The 20,348-nt window shown below is 45.8% G+C and overlaps 1 protein-coding gene across 1 annotated transcript in view; it reads left to right on the forward strand.

Moving 5' to 3' along the window:
• Positions 1–20,348, forward strand: part of ptprt (protein tyrosine phosphatase receptor type T) — a 321,896-nt gene that overhangs the window by 277,729 nt on the left and 23,819 nt on the right. Inside the window, exons 25-28 of the mRNA XM_076082072.1 lie at positions 4,046–4,131; positions 12,641–12,677; positions 15,140–15,237; positions 17,679–17,795. Of these exons, the coding sequence (XP_075938187.1) occupies positions 4,046–4,131; positions 12,641–12,677; positions 15,140–15,237; positions 17,679–17,795 (338 nt within the window). The remainder of the gene's footprint in view (positions 1–4,045; positions 4,132–12,640; positions 12,678–15,139; positions 15,238–17,678; positions 17,796–20,348) is intronic.

A 20,348-nucleotide genomic window follows, 5' to 3' on the forward strand; every position in this document is an offset into this window, starting at 1 on the left:
TCCTTAAACCTCTTCTCCTCTCCTCTCCTCCTCTCATCAAACCTCCTCTCCTTAAACCTCCTCTCCTTCTCTCCTCTCCTCTCATCAAACCTCCTCTCCTTAAACCTCCTCTCCTTCTCTCCTCTCCTCTCATCAAACCTCCTCTCCTCCTCTCCTCTCCTCCTCTCATCAAACCTCTCCTTAAACCTCTCTGCATAATGAGGGTGTGTGTGTGTGTGTGTGTGATGAAGGAGCACTAAGGTGAAGAGGAGGTGGTGTGTTGAAGTGTGTGTGGTCATATGCTTGTTGTTATATAGGTCTTCATTTACACTCCTACACAAGTGTGTGTGTGCATGTGTTCTGTACCACTTTGATGTGTTTTCATTTAGTAAAGATGAGATGTGTGTGTCACTTTCACTTTCCCATTTTCAACATTTTTCACCGTTTAGAAACAACACGTTTGAGTTTAATCTGAAATGATTCCATAAACTGTGTTTAATTAAAACAAAGACAACTTCTGAAGAGGAGTTTAAAGAGGAGTTTGAAGACAAGTTCAAAGACGAGTTTAAAGACAAGTTTAAAGAGGAGTTTAAAAAGGAGTTTAAGAAGGAGTTTAAAGAGTTGAAAGAGGAGTTTAAAGAGGAGTTTAAAGAGGAGTTTAAGAAGGGAGTTTACAGAGGAGTTTAAAAAGGAGTTTAAGAAGGAGTTTAAAGAGTTGAAAGAGGAGTTTAAAGAGGAGTTTAAGAAGGAGTTTAAAGAGGAGTTTAAGAAGGGAGTTTACAGAGGAGTTTAAAAAGGAGTTTAAGAAGGAGTTTAAGGAGTATAAAGAGGATTTTAAGAAGGATTTTAAGAAGGAGTTTAAAGAGGAGTTCGAAGACGAGTTTGAAGACGAGTTCAAAGACGAGTTTAATAAGGAGTTTAAAGAGGAGTTTAAAGAGGAGTTTAAGGAGGAGTTTAAAGAGGAGTTTGAAGATGAGTTTAAAGAGGAGTTTGAAGACGAGTTTAAAGACGAGTTTGAAGACGAGTTTGAAGAGGAGTTTAAAGAGGAGTTTGAAGAGGAGTTTGTAGTGGAGTTTAAAGAGGAGTTTGAAGTGGAGTTTAAAGAAGAGTTTGGAGAGGAGTTTAAAGACGAGTTTGAAGTGGAGTTTAAAGAGGAGTTTGGAGAGGAGTTTAAAGAGGAGTTTGAAGTGGAGTTTAAAGACGAGTTTGAAGAGGAGTGTAAAGAGGAGTTTGTAGTGGAGTTTGGAGAGGAGTTTGAAGTGGAGTTTGAAGAGGAGTTTGTAGTGGAGTTTGTAGTGGAGTTTAAAGAGGAGTTTAAAGAGGAGTTTGAAGTGGAGTTTGAAGAGGAGTTTGAAGAGGAGTTTGAAGTGGAGTTTGAAGTGGAGTTTAAAGACGAGTTTAAAGACGAGTTTGGAGAGGAATCTAAAGACGAGTTTAAAGAGGAGTTTGAAGAGGAGTTTAAAGAGGAGTTTGAAGTGGAGTTTGAAGTGGAGTTTAAAGACGAGTTTAAAGACGAGTTTGGAGAGGAATCTAAAGACGAGTTTAAAGAGGAGTTTGAAGAGGAGTTTAAAGAGGAGTTTAAAGAAGAGTTTAAAGATGAGTTTAAAGATGAGTTTGGAGACGAGTTTAAAGACGAGTTTAAAGAGGAGTTTAAAATGAACTCAGCAGTGTTTCATTCTATCAGGGACATTTTAAAGATGAGGTTAATTAAGACTCAAATGAAGTTTCTTTTCTCGGAAATCGAACCTTTGACTTCTTCATACTGATTATTTTAGTGGACAAGAAACTGGTTTCTTTATTGAACAGAATATATTTCTCTCAGACACACATGCTATTTTAATATAATGAAGTAATCTAACTGTAAAGAGTCTAGATTACCTTCACCCCCTCTGAACTTTTACCAAGAATAACCTTCCTCCTCAGATATAGAGACTCGCACTTTACTGTTTCAGGAGCTGAACGTTTTCTTTCCTCAAACTCAGGAACATTTAAGCTGAATAATATATAATTGGTGAGAAGGTTAGAGATTCAAAGCTGTAGGACTTTTCTTCTTTTTCATACAGAGACAAGAAGAGACATGAGAGCTCTGTGATTTCCTGATTGATGAGTGTGTCACTTAGTGAACGTCTGTATCGTTGATTCATTGGTTGTTTGATCGAACTTTAAAATGACTTGAACAGAACTCGAGGTCAAACTGTGCTTCATGATCGTTTCTCTCCTTCATCTCTTTTTCTCTACACTTCTGTCAAACAGCTGGAAAAAGCTCGCTGAGGTGTGTGTGTGTGTGAGAGTGTGTGTTTGACACATCAGCTGCAGGGAGCTCTGCTCTTAATAGGCTATTACACACTGCAACACACACACACACACACACACATAGTAGCTGACACTGGAACCCGCACACATCACTTGAACATTAAAACACACATCTTAAAGATTTCCCAGAAAATATGAGCAAGTCAAGAACGCACACTTTAACACACTTACACACTACTCAATCTCTCTCTCACAGACACACACACACACACACACACACAATTACACTCAATCACACATGCTATTAAATCCCATGATGCCTGGAGCCGCGCTGACAGCAGCGAGTTGCCGTGAGTGAGTTGAGCTCCAGAGGGAGTTAACTGATTAACTATATCTGTGACAGACTCAATCCATGCTTAGTGGAGACTGGAGAAGGAGGCAAGGAGAGCAGGAGGAGGAGGAGCTGAGAGGAGCTGAGAGGGAAGGAGAGGAGAGAGGAGCTGAGGGGGAAGGAGGGGAGAGAGGAGCTGAGACAGGGATCCCAACAGAGCGTTGAAGTCCCGCAGGAGAACTATGGAGTCGGCAGGCGGCGTCCTTTCCAGGACCCCTCCTACCGACTCCAAGAAGGCCGGATACTCCGAACTGCTGTTTGGTGCATAAGCACAAACAACAGTCAGAGCCTTGCTCCCCACAACCCGTATGCGCATGGAGGCGACCCTCTTGTTCTCCGGGAAGAACACCAACACAGCGGTGCTCAGCCGGGGGCGCGTGAGTCTCCCCACTCCTACCCGGCACCTCGCACCCTGGGCAACTCCAGAAAAGGACAAAGTCCAACCCCTCTCCAGGACCTTGCTTCCAGAGCCAGTGCTGTGTGTCGAGGTGAGTCCAATTATATCTAGCTGGTATCGCTCCACCTCCTGCACCAGAATCCGGCTCTTTCCCTGCTAGTGAGGTGACGTTGCACGTCCCTAGAGCTAGTCTATGCTGCCGGCGATCGGCTCGCCCAGGCCCCCAGCCCGGCCCGCCGCCTGGTCTGCATTGCACCCGACCCCGATGCTTGTCCCTGCGTGTGGTGGGTCAACAGAGTGGGTGCTCCATGTTGTTTCTTTGGGCTGAGCCCGACCGGGCCCCATGGGCGAAGGCCCGGTTATCAGACGCTCGCTGACGAGCTTCCCTCCTGGGTCTGGCTCCGGGAGGGTGCCCCGGTTTCCCTGGTCCGGGTGTGGTGGCTGAAGACCGTGGGCTGCTTTTCATCAGTGTTATTTATAACCGCCCTTTGTCTGGGCTCTCCCCTGAGACCTGTTTGCCTTGGGAGACCCTACCAGGGGCTACTGCCCAAGCCAACATAGCTCCTAGGATCACTGAGCCACTCAAACTCCTCCACCACGTTAAGGTGGTGATTCGCGGAGGAGATTTAATGCTCATTGTATAGATACATGTAAAAGAAAAAAAAAATTGTAATTACATTTTTTTCAATGTATAATGATATATTTTATGTAGCAGTTACATAAACCGAGTACAAAGAGAATAACTGAAAAGAGGAATGAGAACAAAGCTTTATCATATTTCAAAGTGACATGCTTTTATTTGCCGCTGACAGAGGATTTTCATGATTCATGATGTGCATGACTACAGATGGCTAGGTAGGTATACATGGTTCATTTAAGGAATTTTAACAAACAACAAGGGCTGTCATATTTCTGGTTCAGACGGCCACCTAACTTTGGGCCTAGTTGGTTTCCCATCTAGTCAGTTAGCTGCTCCGATCTGTGAGTAAATGTAACTTTAGGCCTGTTGTATTTTGTGCTATCTGACCCCACAGACGATCACACAAGAGTCCGACTGCAGCTGCTGGACGGAGACCCCCACTCTGACTACATCAACGCTAATTATATTGACGTGAGTGCACACACACACACAGATTTGTTCTTTAGTGTTGTTCACTTGTGATGGACTGGAGAGTTTAATTTGCCAGCACCTAACCCTGACCATCACAACTGCATGCTTCAACCCTACTCTAATCATATAGTAAACTCTACTCTACCTTTAAGTAGGTGAAAAATTGAAAATATCTCCTCACTTTCCCAAAATGTTCTAATGTTTAAAAATCTCTCTTTGGAGGTCTACAACTGTAATTGGTCTTTGTAAAGAGAGGGGTCGCCTACAATCTTTCGTGCCCGCCTCAGGGTCCTGGAGGCAAGCAAGTCGTGGAGGGACGGTAGATTACAGCCAATCACCCTCTCGGCAGACTGAATGATACGCTGCAGTCAATTTAATCTCTCACTCACAGCTGACTGTTGTAACAATAGTCTTAATGAATTTGGTACATAATGCTTATTTTCTTCAGAAAAAAAATAAATAATCAAACCGAAACCCTACATCCCTTCAGTGAAGATAACGGCATACTTATAGCATGGTCTTACAGACAAGAATAAAGTGATAGGTGTTTTCATCTCAACAAGGTTAAATGTCTCATAGGGAGGTTTTTTGGAGAAGAGAGGTTTACAGGGACGGAGGGGATAATCATTTGTTGGAGAGTCTTCTCTTTTTATCTGCCCCGTTGTTAGACAACTAAGATCCCCTCTATTATTTAATTTGATGCTGATTCGGAAAATGACCTTGATTTATGCTTCTTAAAGGAGTGGAGGGGCTGGAGAGGGAGACGGGACAAAGTGGGATGGGAGAAGGAAGAGGAGAAACTTATAGATGGATTCAATTTAAATCAATTTATTTGATATGCCCAATATCCCGAATTGCAAATGTGCCTCAGAGGGCTTTACAATCTGTACAGCATATGACATCTTTCTTCTGTCCATGGATCCTCGCATCGGGAAAGGAAAATCTCCCCCCAAAAGAACTGTAAACGGGAAAAGTAAAGGAAGAAACCTCAGGGAGAGCAACAGAGGAGGGATCCCTTTCTCAGGATCCACGCGCTCCGCACGGGTCCAAGCCGGAAAGTGGCTAATCTTTCAGAGCGGCAGACGAAGCCGATAGGAAAACAGTCACACATCAACACGGAGGCACGTCCTCGCGCTCCGCTTGGATCCTAGCCGGGAAGTGGCTAGTCCGCGTCCACGGCTGGCAGGCAGGCTGGATCGACTGTGTGATACCCGGGGCTCGACACAGGATCGCCAAGACCTCACAGTTGATCTCCGAGGAACGAACTGGAAGGCTTCTTCGTGCAGGTGAAATCCCGAGGCTCGACACTGGACGGTAGGCAAGTTGAAAACAAAACGGATCGTTAGTAGCAGATCTTCAAAGAGTGAAAAAACGGACAACTCACGGGTCGGAATACCAGGTAGGTAAACGGACGGACTGACAACTGGAATGAGAGTGATCGGAGTATTTATGTCAGCTGGAGATGATCACAGGAGATGAGGCACAGCTGTGCCTACGGAGAGAGGCATGGCAGTGGGCAGGATTCGGAGGAGGACACTACTGAGGGAAATACACCAGAGTTAGACATAAATCCTCACAGTACCCCCCCCCCCCCCCCCCCTCAACGGGAGCCTCCCGGCGAACCGCCAGGCTTATCAGGGTGTAGGCGATAGTATGTGCGGAGTAGCTCCGGATCCATAATCCGGGAGCGAGGAACCCAGCATCGTTCTTCCGCACCATACCCCACCCAATCAACGAGGTATTGGTAACCCCTACCTCGTCGGCGGACATCCAGGAGACGGTCGACCGTGTAAACCGGACCACCTTCGATGAGTCTCTCTCCAGACTCTTCTGCATCGGCGAAGGTTGCTTTGGACCGAAGGGACGGAAATCTCGACCTCTTGGCTGGATAGAAGGGGAGGTTGGTAGCCAATGGAGGCCTCGAAGGGGGAGAGACCCGTTGCCGTGGAGGTATGGCTGTTGTGTGCGTACTCTATCCAGGCCAGGTGACGACTCCAGGAAGATGGATTTGATGCCGCTACGCATCGGAGCATGGCTTCTAGCTGCTGGTTAAGCCTCTCGGTCTGCCCATTGGTCTGGGGGTGAAAGCCGGAGGAGAGGCTAGCGGTGGCACCGAGGCTGCGGCAGAACGCCTTCCAAACTTGGGAGAACTGAGGACCCCGATCAGAAACAATGTCCATAGGGATGCCGCGGAGTCTAAAGACATGTTGAACCAACAAGTCTGCAGTCTCGCGAGCCAACAGGAGCTTGGGAAGGGGAATAAAGTGAGCCGCCTTGGAAAACCGGTCCACGATGGTCAGGATGACCGTGTTGCTCTCGGAGGGGGGAAATCCGGTGACGAAGTCCAATGCCATATGCGACCAAGGCCTGTGGGGAACAGGCAGAGGTCGTAATAGTCCGACAGGGGGTCTGTGTGAGGTCTTGTTGCGCGCACAAGTGGTACAGGCTAAGACGTAAGCTCGGGTGTCATTGTCCAAAGATGGCCACCAGAAGGAGCGCCGGAGCCAGTTGATTGTACGTCTTATCCCAGGGTGGCCGGAGAGTCGGGAGTCATGAGCCCATTGTAGGACCCGGGAACGGGCGGAAAGGGGAACGAACAGACGCCCAGGAGGACCACCTCCTGGGTCTGGCTGGGTCTGCTGAGCCTCCCGCACTGCAGACTCTATCGCCCAGGTGAGAACGCCTAGGACACAGGCGGGTGGAACAATTGTGTCAAGAGCTGGGTCAGCCTTGTCTGGGGAAAACTGACGAGAGAGGGCGTCGGGCTTGATGTTCTTACTTCCTGGGCGGTAGGTGATGGTGAAGTTGAAACGGGCAAAGAACAGAGCCCAACGGGCTTGGCGGGAGTTCAGTCGCCGGGCAGAATGGATGTATTCAAGATTTCGGTGGTCGGTCCACACAATGAACGGGTGGACTGACCCCTCCAAACAATGTCTCCATTCCTCCAGAGCCAGCTTGACGGCCAGTAACTCCCGGTTGCCCACATCATAGTTCCGCTCGGCCGGGGAAAGGCGGCGAGAGAAAAAAAGCACACGGGCGGAGCTTAGAGTCAGTGGTTGAGCGTTGTGATAATACTGCTCCTACTCCGGTGTCGGAGGCGTCCACCTCGACCACGAACTGGCAGCTTTCATCCGGCTGTACTAGGATGGGGGCTGATGTGAATCGTTCCTTGAGGGTGTTAAACGCCCGGTTGGCCTCGGGGGACCAAGAAAAATCCACTTTAGAGGAGGTGAGTCTGGTTAGGGGTGACGGTGTCTGACTGTAGTTCCGAATGAACCGGCGGTAGAAGTTTGCAAAGCCTAGGAACTGCTGGAGCTTCTTCCGGTTAGAGGGGACTGGCCACTCGGTAACCGCTTTAACCTTTTCCGGGTCCTTGCGAATTTGACCCTCCTCAATGATGAAACCAAGAAACTGTACGGAGGTGACATGGAATTCACATTTCTCGGCTTTGATGAAGAGTTGGTTCTCCAGTAAGCGCTGAAGGACCTGACGGACATGGTGGCAATGTTCCTGTAGGTTCGAGGAGTAAATCAGAATGTCGTCGATGTAGACAAACACAAACCGGTTGAGAAAATCCCTGAGCACGTCATTCACCAAAGCCTGGAAAACGGCTGGTGCATTTATAAGTCCGAATGGCATGACCAGGTATTCGAAATGTCCCAGAGGAGTGTTGAAAGCGGTCTTCCACTCGTCCCCCTCTCGTATCCAAACCAAGTGGTAGGCATTGCGGAGGTCTAGCTTGGTGAAAATCGTGGCACCGGGTAGGGATTCAAAAGCAGAGTTGAGTAGGGGTAGCGGGTACTTGTTCCGGGTGGTGATCTGGTTTAACCCTCGGTAGTCGATGCAAGGACGGAGACTCTTGTCCTTCTTGGCCACGAAGAAAAACCCCGCTCCTACCGGGGAGGATGACGGGTGGATAATTCCAGCAGCGAGGGAGTCTGTGATATAGGTCTCCATCGCCTCACGTTCCGGTCGGGAAAGGTTGTATAGTCGGCTGGAGGGCAGGGTGGCGCCGGGGAATAGTTCTATGGTGCAATCGTAGGGTCGGTGGGGTGGCAGGGAAAGGGCTCGTTCCTTGTTGAATGCCTCGCTGAGATCAGCATACTCCAAGGGGACCAAGGTGAGATCAGTTCCGGTAGTAGGGGTGTGGAGAGAAGAGGTCTGCCGGGGAATGGTGGACTTGAGGCACCTCGAAAGACATCTAGGGCTCCAACCGATGATTCTGTTTCCTGCCCAGTCTATCTGTGGGTTGTGGTCCCGGAGCCAGGGATGGCCCAGAACCAGAGGAGTCTGGGGCGTAGAGAAGATGTAAAAACGGATCTCGTGTTGGTGGTTTCCTGACACGAGCATGGTAATAGGGCAAGTCCGGTGAGTGATATTGGTCAAGGGACTTCCATCCAGAGCGTTTGCCTGAAGAGGGCATTCCAACTCCTCCAAGGGAATCCCATGAGCGAAGGCCAAGGAGGAGTCCAAAAAACTCTGTTCTGCTCCGGAGTCAATGAGAGCCAAGACTGGTAGAACACCGGATGGCAGACATAACTTAGCTGGTAGTGTGAGACGGGACCTGGGACTGGGGAGTCGGGTCGAATCGCTCGCCAGTATTCCCACTCTTACTGGCGAGCCCTCTCTTTTGGTCGCACCGGGCAGTCAGGGATACAGTGACCCGACTCGCCGCAGTAGAGGCAGGCTCCGGAATGGATTCGTCGCTCCCTCTCTCCCTGAGACAGGTGTAACCGTCCCAACTGCATGGGCTCATCCCGATCCTCGGGAGAAGGTGCCGGAGTGGGCGAGTGTTGGTGGCCTGGGCTGCGGCGGCGAGGCGGACCTGGGGACCGGCGGCCGGAAGTGGTTACTGGCTGACGAACCGGTGCCGGGAACCTGTGGTGACGCTCTCTCCTACGTTCCTGCATCCGAGTATCCAGTCGAATGGTGAGAGCGATCAGGTCTTCTAGTGTCTTGTCCTCCTCCAGAACAGCAAGCTCGTCCTTTAATCCCTCCAACAGGCTGCTGAGAAAAAACCCCTTTAGCGCCCTCTCCTCCCAACCAGACTCTGCGGCCAGGATACGAAAGTCAATAGAATGTTCAGCGGCGCTAGCAGAGCCCTGACGGAAGCGGAGGTTCTGAACAGCGTCCTGAGAGTATGTAGGGTGGTTGAAAGCTCTCTTGAACGCCTCCAGGTATTGTCCAAAAGAAACCGTATCCAACGGGTTCTGGGTGAACCAGGCCTGGGCCCAGTCGAGAGCACGGCCATGTAGCAACCTGGTCAGATAGGCAATCTTAGAACTGTCCGATGCATACGTGCAGGGCTGTTGGTTGAACACAAACATCGTCTGGAGCAGGAAACCTCTACATCCCCTCATGTCTCCGTGGAAGGGTTCAGGAGACGGAACAAATGACTCATGGACAAGTTGCGCGTCCCCCGCCGTCTGATCTAGGGGGGAGGGGCGGGGCTGTGCGAGTCCCTGCACCATGCTGCCGATCTCAGCCACCTGAGACCCGATGGCTTGCTGCAATCCCCGCATATCATGCAGCAGATGGTGTTGCTTTCCCAGAAGAACGCCTTGGTTTGTGATCGGCACCTGCAGGGGATCTGCAGGTGGAGATCCTGCTGCGGCCGCTGGGTCCATAGTGTTGGTCAGTCCGTTCTGTTATGATGTGGTGTGTTCATGGACCCAAATGCAGACTCAGGACAGCAGAGTTCTATTTCAAAACCAAGATTATTTATTTCTCTCAGTCAGGGGAAAAAAACAGGAAATAGATAGTCAATAGGAGGCGTCTCCACGCACTCCGCACGGGTCCAAGCCGGAAAGTGGCTAATCTTTCAGAGCGGCAGACGAAGCCGATAGGAAAACAGTCACACGTCAACACGGAGGCGCGTCCTCGCTCTCCGCTCGGATACTAGCCGGGAAGTGGCTAGTCCGCGTCCGCAGCTGGCAGGCAGGCTGGATCGACTGTGTGATACCCGGGGCTCGACACAGGATCGCCAAGACCTCACAGTTGATCTCCGAGTAACGAACTGGAAGGCTTCTTCGTGCAGGTGAAAACCCGAGGCTCGACACTGGACGGTAGGCAAGTTGAAAACAAAACGGATCGTTAGTAGCAGATCTTCAAAGAGTGAAAAAACGGACAACTCACTGGTCGGAATACCAGGTAGGTAAACGGACGGACTGACAACTGGAATGAGAGTGATCGGAGTATTTATGTCAGCTGGAGATGATCACCGGAGATAAGCATCAGCTGTGCCTACAGAGAGAGGCACGGCAGTGGGTGGGACTCGGGGGAGGACACTACTGAGGGAAATACATCAGAGTTAGACATAAATCCTCACACAATCCATATGACAAAAATGACAATTGTAATTAGAGTACAAAGACTCCCGGGAAGAAGACAAATTAGTAACATGCATTAATGGGACATGAATATATACAGATGGAGAGGAAAAGGAGGAGAGAGGAGTTCAGTTTATCGTAGGAAGTGCTGTAGCGGTCTAGGTCTATAGCAGCATAACTAGAGGTGGTTCTACTCAAACCTGAGCAAGCCCTTAGTACAAACCTGAGTCAGCCCTAACTATAAACCTGAACCATCCCTAACTATAAACCTGAACCAGCCCTAACTATAAACCTGAACCATCCCTAACTATAAACCGGCACCAGTCCTAACTATAAACCTGAGCCAGCCCTAACTATAAACCTGAACCATCCCTAACTATAAACTGGCACCAGTCCTAACTATAAACCGGCACCAGCCCTAACTATAAACCTGAACCATCCCGAACTATAAACCTGAACCAGCCCTAACTTTAAACCTGAACCATCCCTAACTATAAACCGGCACCAGCCCTAACTATAAACCTGAGCCAGCCCTAACTATAAACCTGAGCCAGCCCTAACTATAAACCTGAGCCAGCCCTAACTATAAACCTGAGCCAGCCCTGACTATAAACCTGAACCAGCCCTAACTATGAACCTGAGCCAGCCCTGACTATAAACCTGAGCCAGGCCTAACTATAAGCATGATCAAAATGGAAATTCTTAAGCCTACACTTAAATGAAGTGAGTGTTTCTGCCCCCGGACTTGAACTGGAAGCTAGTTCCACAGAATAGGAGCTTGATAACTGAAGGCTGTGGGTGACTGCTAAGTGGAGAGCAGGGCCGTCCTTCAATCAGAGGATCGGCAGTTCGATCCCCGCCTCCGCCTCCGCTAGTCGCATGTCGATGTGTCCTTGAGCAAGACACTGACTTAACCCCAAAAATTTAACCGTACAGCTACCGTAGCTGTGCCTACTGTGTAGAAATGTGATAGAATCTGAATTGTAAGTCGCTTTGGATAAAAGCGTCTGCTAAATGACTGTAATGTAATGTTAATGTAAAGGCTCTGGTTCCTGTTCTACTTTTAGACACCCTAGGAACCACAAGTAACACTGCATTCTGGGAGCACAGCTCTCTAGTGGGGTAATATGGTTCTATAAGCATCTTAAAATATGATGGTGTCTGACCAATCAGGGCTTTGTAGGTGAGGTGAAGGATTTAAAATGATATTCTAGATTTTACGGGGAGCCACTGTAGAGAAGCTAATACAATAGATATATTGTCTCTTTTCTTAGTTTTAGTCAGTACACGGGCTGAATTGCAGTAATCTAGTCAGGGTCAAACAAACTCAGGACTTTCACCCAGGAGATCATGGTCATGTCCCGAATGAAAGTTATATTACGTGATAACGTAATGTAAAATGACTTGACTTGTAACTTTAAGTTGCATAAATATACTTAGGTAACAAACATACTTATTTCAATGCAAACCATGATTTCCTAAACCTAACCAAGTACTTTTGTTTCAATTCACAACGTTAACCACGTGTATAAAGATGTGAAGGTTTCACGTTCACAAAGTGCGGGCAGTTTGCCCCATCTGAAACATTAGAATGGTGATGACAACGGATGCAGGCCATTTAATGGACTGATAACAATAGAAATGGGAATTAAAATAAGCAAGAAAGACGGAGGATGGATGAAAACGGGAGGGTGCAGGAATGGATTGATTGAAAGGCTTCCTTTAAAATGAAGGAAGTGAAGGAGGATCATTTTAAATGGAGAAAGAGTAAGTAATCACTTCACCTCAAAAGTGAAGGAATGTCAAAAACAAGAGAAGAATTGGCTGAAGAAATTTGGAAGGAGGAAAAGATGGATTGGGAAGGAGCAAGGGAAGCAGGCAGAAAGAACCGATGTAGACATGAATGAAGTAAAATGGTCCAAAGCTAGAAGTATAAGAAATGAGATAAACTGATGATAAGAAGGGAATGAAAAAATGAAGGGTTAAGGAGCTGTGGAAGGAGAGATTCACAAAGGACAGGGCCGAGAGTAGGTGTTACAATTAGTTGGGAATCTGGGGAGACAGAAAATTGATAGTCTAGGAAAAGGTGAAAGAGACGGAGGAGAGAAAAACTGAATATATAAAGCGGAAGGTAAAAGACAGAAATACAGGACTTAACTGACTTTTTCTCTGTCTCACAGGGTTACCATAGACCCAGACATTACATCGCCACACAAGGTAAGTCAACTGGCATGAGGAGTGTGTGTGAGAACACTGTGTGTGATTCTACTTTTGTGCAGATACTAATGTGTGTGTGTGTGTCTGTGTGTCTGTGTCTGTGTGTAGCAGCCACCTGGTAAATGTCGTCCTTTTGGGCTGGAAGGCTATTACAACAACCTCCTAAATCTAAACCGCAGTATAAAATCCTCTTGACAAATTTAAGACCCCATTACCTCAAACCTCCGAACCACTATCTGGGATTGATAGTGTGTGAGTGCTTGTGTGTGTGCACACGCATGTGGGCCTCCCTGTTCATGTGTGCATGTTTTATGTGTGTTTGTGTACGTCTGTGCGGTCAGTGCTGACGTATTTTAACATGATGTTGGAATGAACATGTTCTCACATCCAACTCATCACATATGGACGGTGGGTCAGCGGCTCTCGAAGTCTGATTCCATCACACAGATGCACCTTTAGTTTTGTGTCTGTATGAACTCACTGCAATGAAACACATCCACGTCATCGTGAGACACTCAGAGCTGACTCAGGTTGGTTAACTCATTAGTTATTGGATAGTCACAAGACTCATTATCTCTTTAGTTATTGGTTCGTCACGTGACTCAATAACTCTTTAGTCATTGGTTTGTTACAAGACTCATTAACTCTAGTCATTGGTTTGTCACAAGACTCATTAACTATTTAGTCATTGGTCAGTCACGTGACTCATGAGTCTGTTAAGTTGATGTCAACCCACTTTTCATTACCTAAACTTAACTTCCTGTGAGACACTATGCATGTAACGAGTTGAAACTCACACTGCGTATCTGACACGTAGAGCGTTACAGAGGGATACGTAGAGCATGACATAGGAATACAAAGAGCCTTACAAAGGGATACGTAGAGCATCACAGAGGGATACATAGAGCGTTACATAGGAATACAAAGAGCCTTACAGAGGGATACATAGAGCGTGACATAGGAATACATAGAGCGTCACAGAGGGATACATAGAGCGTTACAGAGGGATACGTAGTGTGACAGGAATACATAGAGCGTCACAGAGGGATACGTAGAGCGTGACAGGAATACAAAGAGCATCACCGAGGGATACATAGAGCGTTACATAGGAATACATAAAGCGTCACAGAGGGATACGTAGAGCGTGACATAGGAATACATAGAGCATCACAGAGGGATACATAGAGCGTTACAGAGGGATACATAAAGCGTCACAGAGGGATACATAGAGCGTTACATAGGAATACAAAGAGCATTACAGAGGGATACATAGAGCGTTACATAGGAATACATAGAGCATCACAGAGGGATACGTAGAGCGTGACATAGGAATACAAAGAGCATCACCGAGGGATACATAGAGCGTAACATAGGAATACATAAAGAGTCACAGAGGGATACGTAGAGCGTGACATAGGAATACATAGAGCATCACAGAGGGATACATAGAGCGTTACAGAGGGATACATAAAGCGTCACAGAGGAATACATAGAGCGTTACAGAGGGATACGTAGTGTGACAGGAATACATAGAGCGTCACAGAGGGATACGTAGAGCGTGACATAGGAATACAAAGAGCATCACCGAGGGATACAAAGAGCCTTACCGAGGGATACATAGAGCGTGACATAGGAATACATAAAGCGTCACAGAGGGATACGTAGAGCGTGACATAGGAATACATAGAGCATCACAGAGGGATACATAGAGCATCACAGAGGGATACGTAGAGCGTTACATAGGAATACAAAGAGCCTTACAGAGGGATACAAAGAGCCTTACAGAGGGATACATAGAGCGTGACATAGGAATACATAGAGCGTCACAGAGGGATACATAGAGCGTTACATAGGAATACATAGAGCGTTACAGAGGGATACATAGTGTGACAGGATTACATAGAGTGTCACAGAGGGATACGTAGAGCGTGACATAGGAATACATAAAGCGTCACAGAGGGATACGTAGAGCGTGACATAGGAATACATAGAGCATCACAGAGGGATACAAAGAGCTTTACAGAGGGATACAGAGCGTGACATAGGAATACATAGAGCGTCACAGAGGGATACGTAGAGCGTTACAGAGGGATACAGAGATCGTTACATAGGAATACATAGAGCGTTACAGAGGGATACGTAGAGCGTCACAGAGAGCGTTACATAGGAATACATAGAGCGTTACAGAGGGATACGTAGAGCGTCACAGAGAGCGTTACATAGGAATACATAGAGCGTTACAGAGGGATACGTAGAGCGTCACAGTTTAGCTGAGAGCCACTGACCAAGCTGTGCTATTTGATGAGTTGGGAGCGAGAATGTACTGGAATGACAGTGTGTTCATGAATACATACACAGAGTGCATGTGCTCTGTTTGTGCATAACAGTGTGTGTATATATATATATAATGTGTGTGTGTGTGTGTGTGTGTGTGTGTGTGTGTGTGTGTGTGTGTGTGTCAGGGCCCATGCAAGAGACGGTGAGGGATTTCTGGAGGATGGTCTGGCAGGAAAACTCGGCCTCTATTGTCATGGTTACCAACCTGGTGGAGGTGGGCAGGGTGAGTTTATCGTCCAAGATTGTGTGTCTGTGTGTGTGTGTGTGTCTGTGTGTTTGTTTGATCAAGAGGCCAAATACCTTTAGATGCATGAGGATACAGAATGAATTAATACATGGTACCGAGTGTTATTGTATTCCATATGATCTACATTACATCTACAATCAGAATCAAACAATTCAATCATGAAATAGTCAAGCTGTATATTGTGCCAGATTTGCTAAAAAAAAATGTTGTCAATTTATACTGTGGTCATGCCCCAGAAGTCCTTATACCTTTGTTTCCATCCTGACCCAATGAGTTTAGTTTAGGCAACTTAAGTACTTGTTTTAAGCTACATGCTCTGAAGTTACCAGGTGAGCTGGATTAACCAGGTTACGCAGGTAACTGGAGAAAACTATGTATGCATTGAGTACCTTGGTGTTAATCAGGTTATATTCCTAACCCTCACCTCTGCGGGAACTTTCGCTCACTTTTAAGAACTGTATTAGTGATAGAAAATGCTTTGTCGGTCCTCTACGTATAAAAAGCTCCCAATCTCCGATCTCGCACCTTGAACATTTAAACTTTAATTCAGTTTGAGAAGACTGATTTTTCAGCCATGACCATCTTCTCCCAGAGGCAGCCAAAAACAATAATGAAACTGTAAACCAAGTGTGAACTTCAATCAAACGCTGTAGGTGGCGATGCAGGAAAGCATTGTATCAAAGCCAGGTGATGGTTTTCATGACTCCAACCATCTGCATCCAGATGTTTAGAACCATCTGCATCCAGATGTTTAGAACCATCTGCATCCAGATGTTTAGTATAGTAACAGTGGTATTATCGGATCTGGCTCCACAATACTGAAACTTAAAGTTTTCTTTAACCTCTTATTCTCGGAGCCGTTTTTGAGGTCTCTGAGCGAAAAAACATAGCCCTACAAAACTGACCATAGCTCTGTAACTACAAGGTCGATTTTAATAATTTTATTTTTATTTAATAAGTGATATAATCAGATCACAACACCTGTGACATAGTTTACATTGGTCATATTGTGAATATGTTGCTGGTTAATATAGAAAATAAAACATAACACAGCTGAAAGTGAAAATATTCAGCCTCGCCTGGGAAAAATGCACTTTCAGTGATAAAAGGTTATTGAAATAATGCAGCTAGCTCCCTGAATCTTTCCCAAGTCATAGCATAACTGATCAGTAGTTATTAAAAAAAGGTTAAAGTGGAATAAAGTGGAATAAAGTTAAGAATAAGAGGTTTTAGTCAGGCGAGGCATCATTTTCGAACCAGCTGTTGCAGCTCTTACATTGTACTTTTATACACTATATAACTATATATTTCACTTTCTTTATCACTCATATGATTCAATACATCCAAATACAGATAATAGGAATCATATTCATATTCATAACATCATCAGAGCCAGTTTTGGCTGTCATCTGTAGGATTTTCTCAGTTCATGTGTGTGTGTGTGGCTGGATCTCAGCCTATCCTCGGTCGATTTCCAAAAACAACCCCTCCTTAGACGCGTCATAGGCTTAGGAAGACTCATGCCAAATGTGGTGGCGATCGTCAAAAGATTTCGTACAATAAAGTTGCCAGAAGTGAGGCGTGTACCCCGGCGGAAATTTCCGGTCGCAGGCAGTCTGACCACTCGCCCAAGCCCCCTTGACCGCTCTTATTCTGGAAACAAGTCGGAAGTCAACAGTATGCAGTTGGCAGCAATGACTACAGCTTTGGAACGGAAATTCCGCGACGTTATTATCCATATTTTGAGAAAACTTGGGCGCATAACCACGATTTTTGTCGGCGAAGTTCAGCATGAAGGTACGTTTGATCATCCACCAACGGTTTAGTGCTTCTACGGATCGTAAAACAGAAGTTAGTTACGTGTTCCGCCACGTGTGCTAATGCTAATAAATGCATTGTATGACTGGGTAGCTGTTAGCATGAGGGTACAAACATTGATTTACTGTACTCATAGCGCCGATTTCGGGCCAGGATTTGGTGCTTTTATGCCACGATATTTTTGTGCTTATATGAGTAGCCTATAGTTGTCTTTGGAGTTTATAATAAGTGACTTATATGATGTTGTTGTCCAGACGTTGCTGGTTCATCGAAAATAAAAAGTGGCCGTGTCCACACTACTGGCTAATAATCAGGCTATTTGCTGCATGTGAGTTTGAGGGGTTCTGAGCCCGAGAGCCCCCAAATTTGGGGGCGTCGTGCTCAAGAGGTTTTAAGAAGTTCAAACATGACTTGATGATGTTATCCACTCATTTCACATGTATTAGTTTACTATGCAGGAGAAGAAAGCTTGATCTTATTCACTGTATTGATGGTGATCATCTGGACCTCCGCTCCACTGTCAATGCTCATTAGGTGATAATGACTGGCATGTAATACTCATTTAAATACACAGTATGAATGTAAATTGTATTTTCCAGGTGAAGTGTGTGCGTTACTGGCCAGATGAGACTGAGGTTTATGGAGACATCAAGGTGACCCTGATAGAAACTGAACCGCTGGCTGAATACGTCATAAGAACATTCACCGTCCAAAAGGTAAACAAGTGACTCATGGCTTCCCTTTTTTTTAACCCTAAAACCTGGATTACATTACAGCCACTGTGTGACTGAAGGGTTACAGTTACTGGTTTGATTCTCACCGTTTAAGAGGAGGATCACAAGCACAACTGGGGCCTTTTAATTAGGAAGGATTTGAGAAGAGAGAACAAACGTTCTTCAGGACTGTGCACATGAGAAACAGCAGAAAGACGCTCCACAATAAGAAAAATAGGGCTCTGATATAAAATCTTTGTTTTTAGGGGGGGGTTTACCTCTTCTTCTTGCTGCTTTTCTTCTCTGTGTTATTTTTATTGTTTCTCTGTTTAACTTTCTACTTTTCTTTCTTTGTTTTTCGTAATTCATTTCATTTGACTTATTTGGACAACTTTATTTTTATTAAAAATACATCAACTGTCGAGAGTGCTACAGGTGAAGTAAATATTTATTGAAATCATGTATGAAACATGATACACATGTATGAACTAGAATCTTGCTGTCGGGTATTTTCTATCTTTCTCTCCCCCTCTTTCATCCCTATCTCCATATTTCCTTCCCCCTTTCACAAAAGCAGCTTATGAAAACGAGTCTTCAAGTCCTCGCTGTCAGCTCGTTTAGCGAGCTATTAATCCCTACCACCTCTGAGTGTGTGTGCGTGTGTGTGTGTGCGTATGTGTGCACAGCTACTCTAAAATTCAAAGGAAAGCTGACTTTGAAATGCCTGTCATTTTTCAGGATGCATTAATTCGTACAAACACACACCAGACACACACACACTTATTAATACATAATGTGTGTGAGTGTGCATGCAAGTGCATGCACACGCATGTGTGTGTATGAGAAACAAAGAGAAAGCAGTACAGAGAGCGTATACAGGTTCTGTTCCTCAGTTAAAAAGATTTAATTGCAGAGAATAATGAGAAGAGCATCTTAATGAAAAGGTTAGAGAGAGAGAGAGAGAGAGAGAGAGAGAGAGAGTAGATATTATTTTAAAGCTTACTGTATAAACTATGTGGATGGTAACATCAAGTTGCTCCTTATGAGCAGACCAGTACTGCTCAGCCGTTGGTGTGTGAGTGTGAATCCGAATGAGAAGAAAATTGTAATGCTCTTTGTCAGGTAAGTTAGAAAGACGCTTCATGAATACAGTCCATCCACCGTTAGTTTCACAGAGCATACAGTATGAATCATATAATCCACATGAAAACAAAGGACTTCCTGAACTTCACCCCACCAGGTGGGGTTAGTCCACTGACAACGATCCAAGGTTAAATAGGAAAGAGCCTTGAATCAAATGAGGATCCAGATCTGGTCTTCCTGTTTGGGCTCTTTGTTAAATCTGAACACAGGTGGAATAAGAACAAACTACTGGCACCGAGCACAAAACACAGCCCTGTAGTCTCATATGTAGCTGCAGTGTAAGGAAACTTGTGAAGAATCTGTACTAAATACAGTTTCTCAGTATTTACAGGGCTCAGTTCACTCAATGGACTGCATCCGAAGCAGAGAAGAGTAATCTGGTCTTCTCAGATCTGGAGAAACCAAACAACTGGGTTCCTCAGCGGAGATCAAACTGTACAGGACTCAGCAGTGTACACACATCTACAGAGAGGACAGATAGTTGGAGAGATGTGAACATGGAGGAACCGACCCTGAAGTCTGTTTAAAATGCTGAAACCCCCATCAGCCCCTGACTGTGGTTACACAAGGATGTGGTTAAAAACAGGGACTCCATGTCTTCGTCTACCTTGAGTGGACCAACCACACTCATGGGGATAACATCTGTATTATTTCCCACAAATCTGTGAACCTTCTTCAATCACAGCTCTCGTCCATTGGTTTGGATGAGGTTTTGAGAAAGAGAAAGGACTTGTTGTGCAGAACTGGACTGGACGAGCAGACCTCCAGACAGGTTAGGTGTCTGCTTGAGTAGCAGGCGTCAGACCAAAACCACTGCTTTTTATTAAACAATGATTTCATACTTGTTCTCTCCAGCTACTTCATGTCACCATCACATTCATTCTTCTTCTTCTTGAGGAAGATGCTGAAAACCTCACACACTCAGTCACCAGATATTTAAGAGAAAAAGAACGATCAAATATTATACGTCCCTGAAGCTCTCTAAAAGGTAGTCAGAGAGGTTCATAGCTGTAGGTTAGATATCGTTACCACTGAAACATTGTATATTATCTGAGACAAGGTGCATACGGACCTGTAATAGAACCGGGGAGGATATATGCCTGCCTCTTATTTTTAAAACCAAAAGCTGTAAATGCATTTACGTCTAACGCCTCGACGCAGCGTCAACAAGCACACGGCTACAATTCTCATACAGCGTTCTTAGCTAATTAATGCACTGTAATTCATAGATAATCCACAAAATCAGATATAATGTAATCCATGTAATCATGAACCAGGAAGTATGAAGTCCACAACAATCCACACAGGGAGGGGAGTTGGATGTGTCCAATAAGTGGTTTTCCCTGTAAAGATGGAAGTATAGTTTAAAATACCGTATCTGTAACAAGCGGAAACTGTGACTGTAACAAAAGG

Source organism: Anarhichas minor, unplaced genomic scaffold (genome assembly GCF_050575085.1).
Source record: "Anarhichas minor isolate MPS153535 unplaced genomic scaffold, ASM5057508v1 ptg000089l, whole genome shotgun sequence".
In the NCBI taxonomy this organism is placed as follows: Eukaryota; Metazoa; Chordata; class Actinopteri; order Perciformes; family Anarhichadidae; genus Anarhichas; species Anarhichas minor.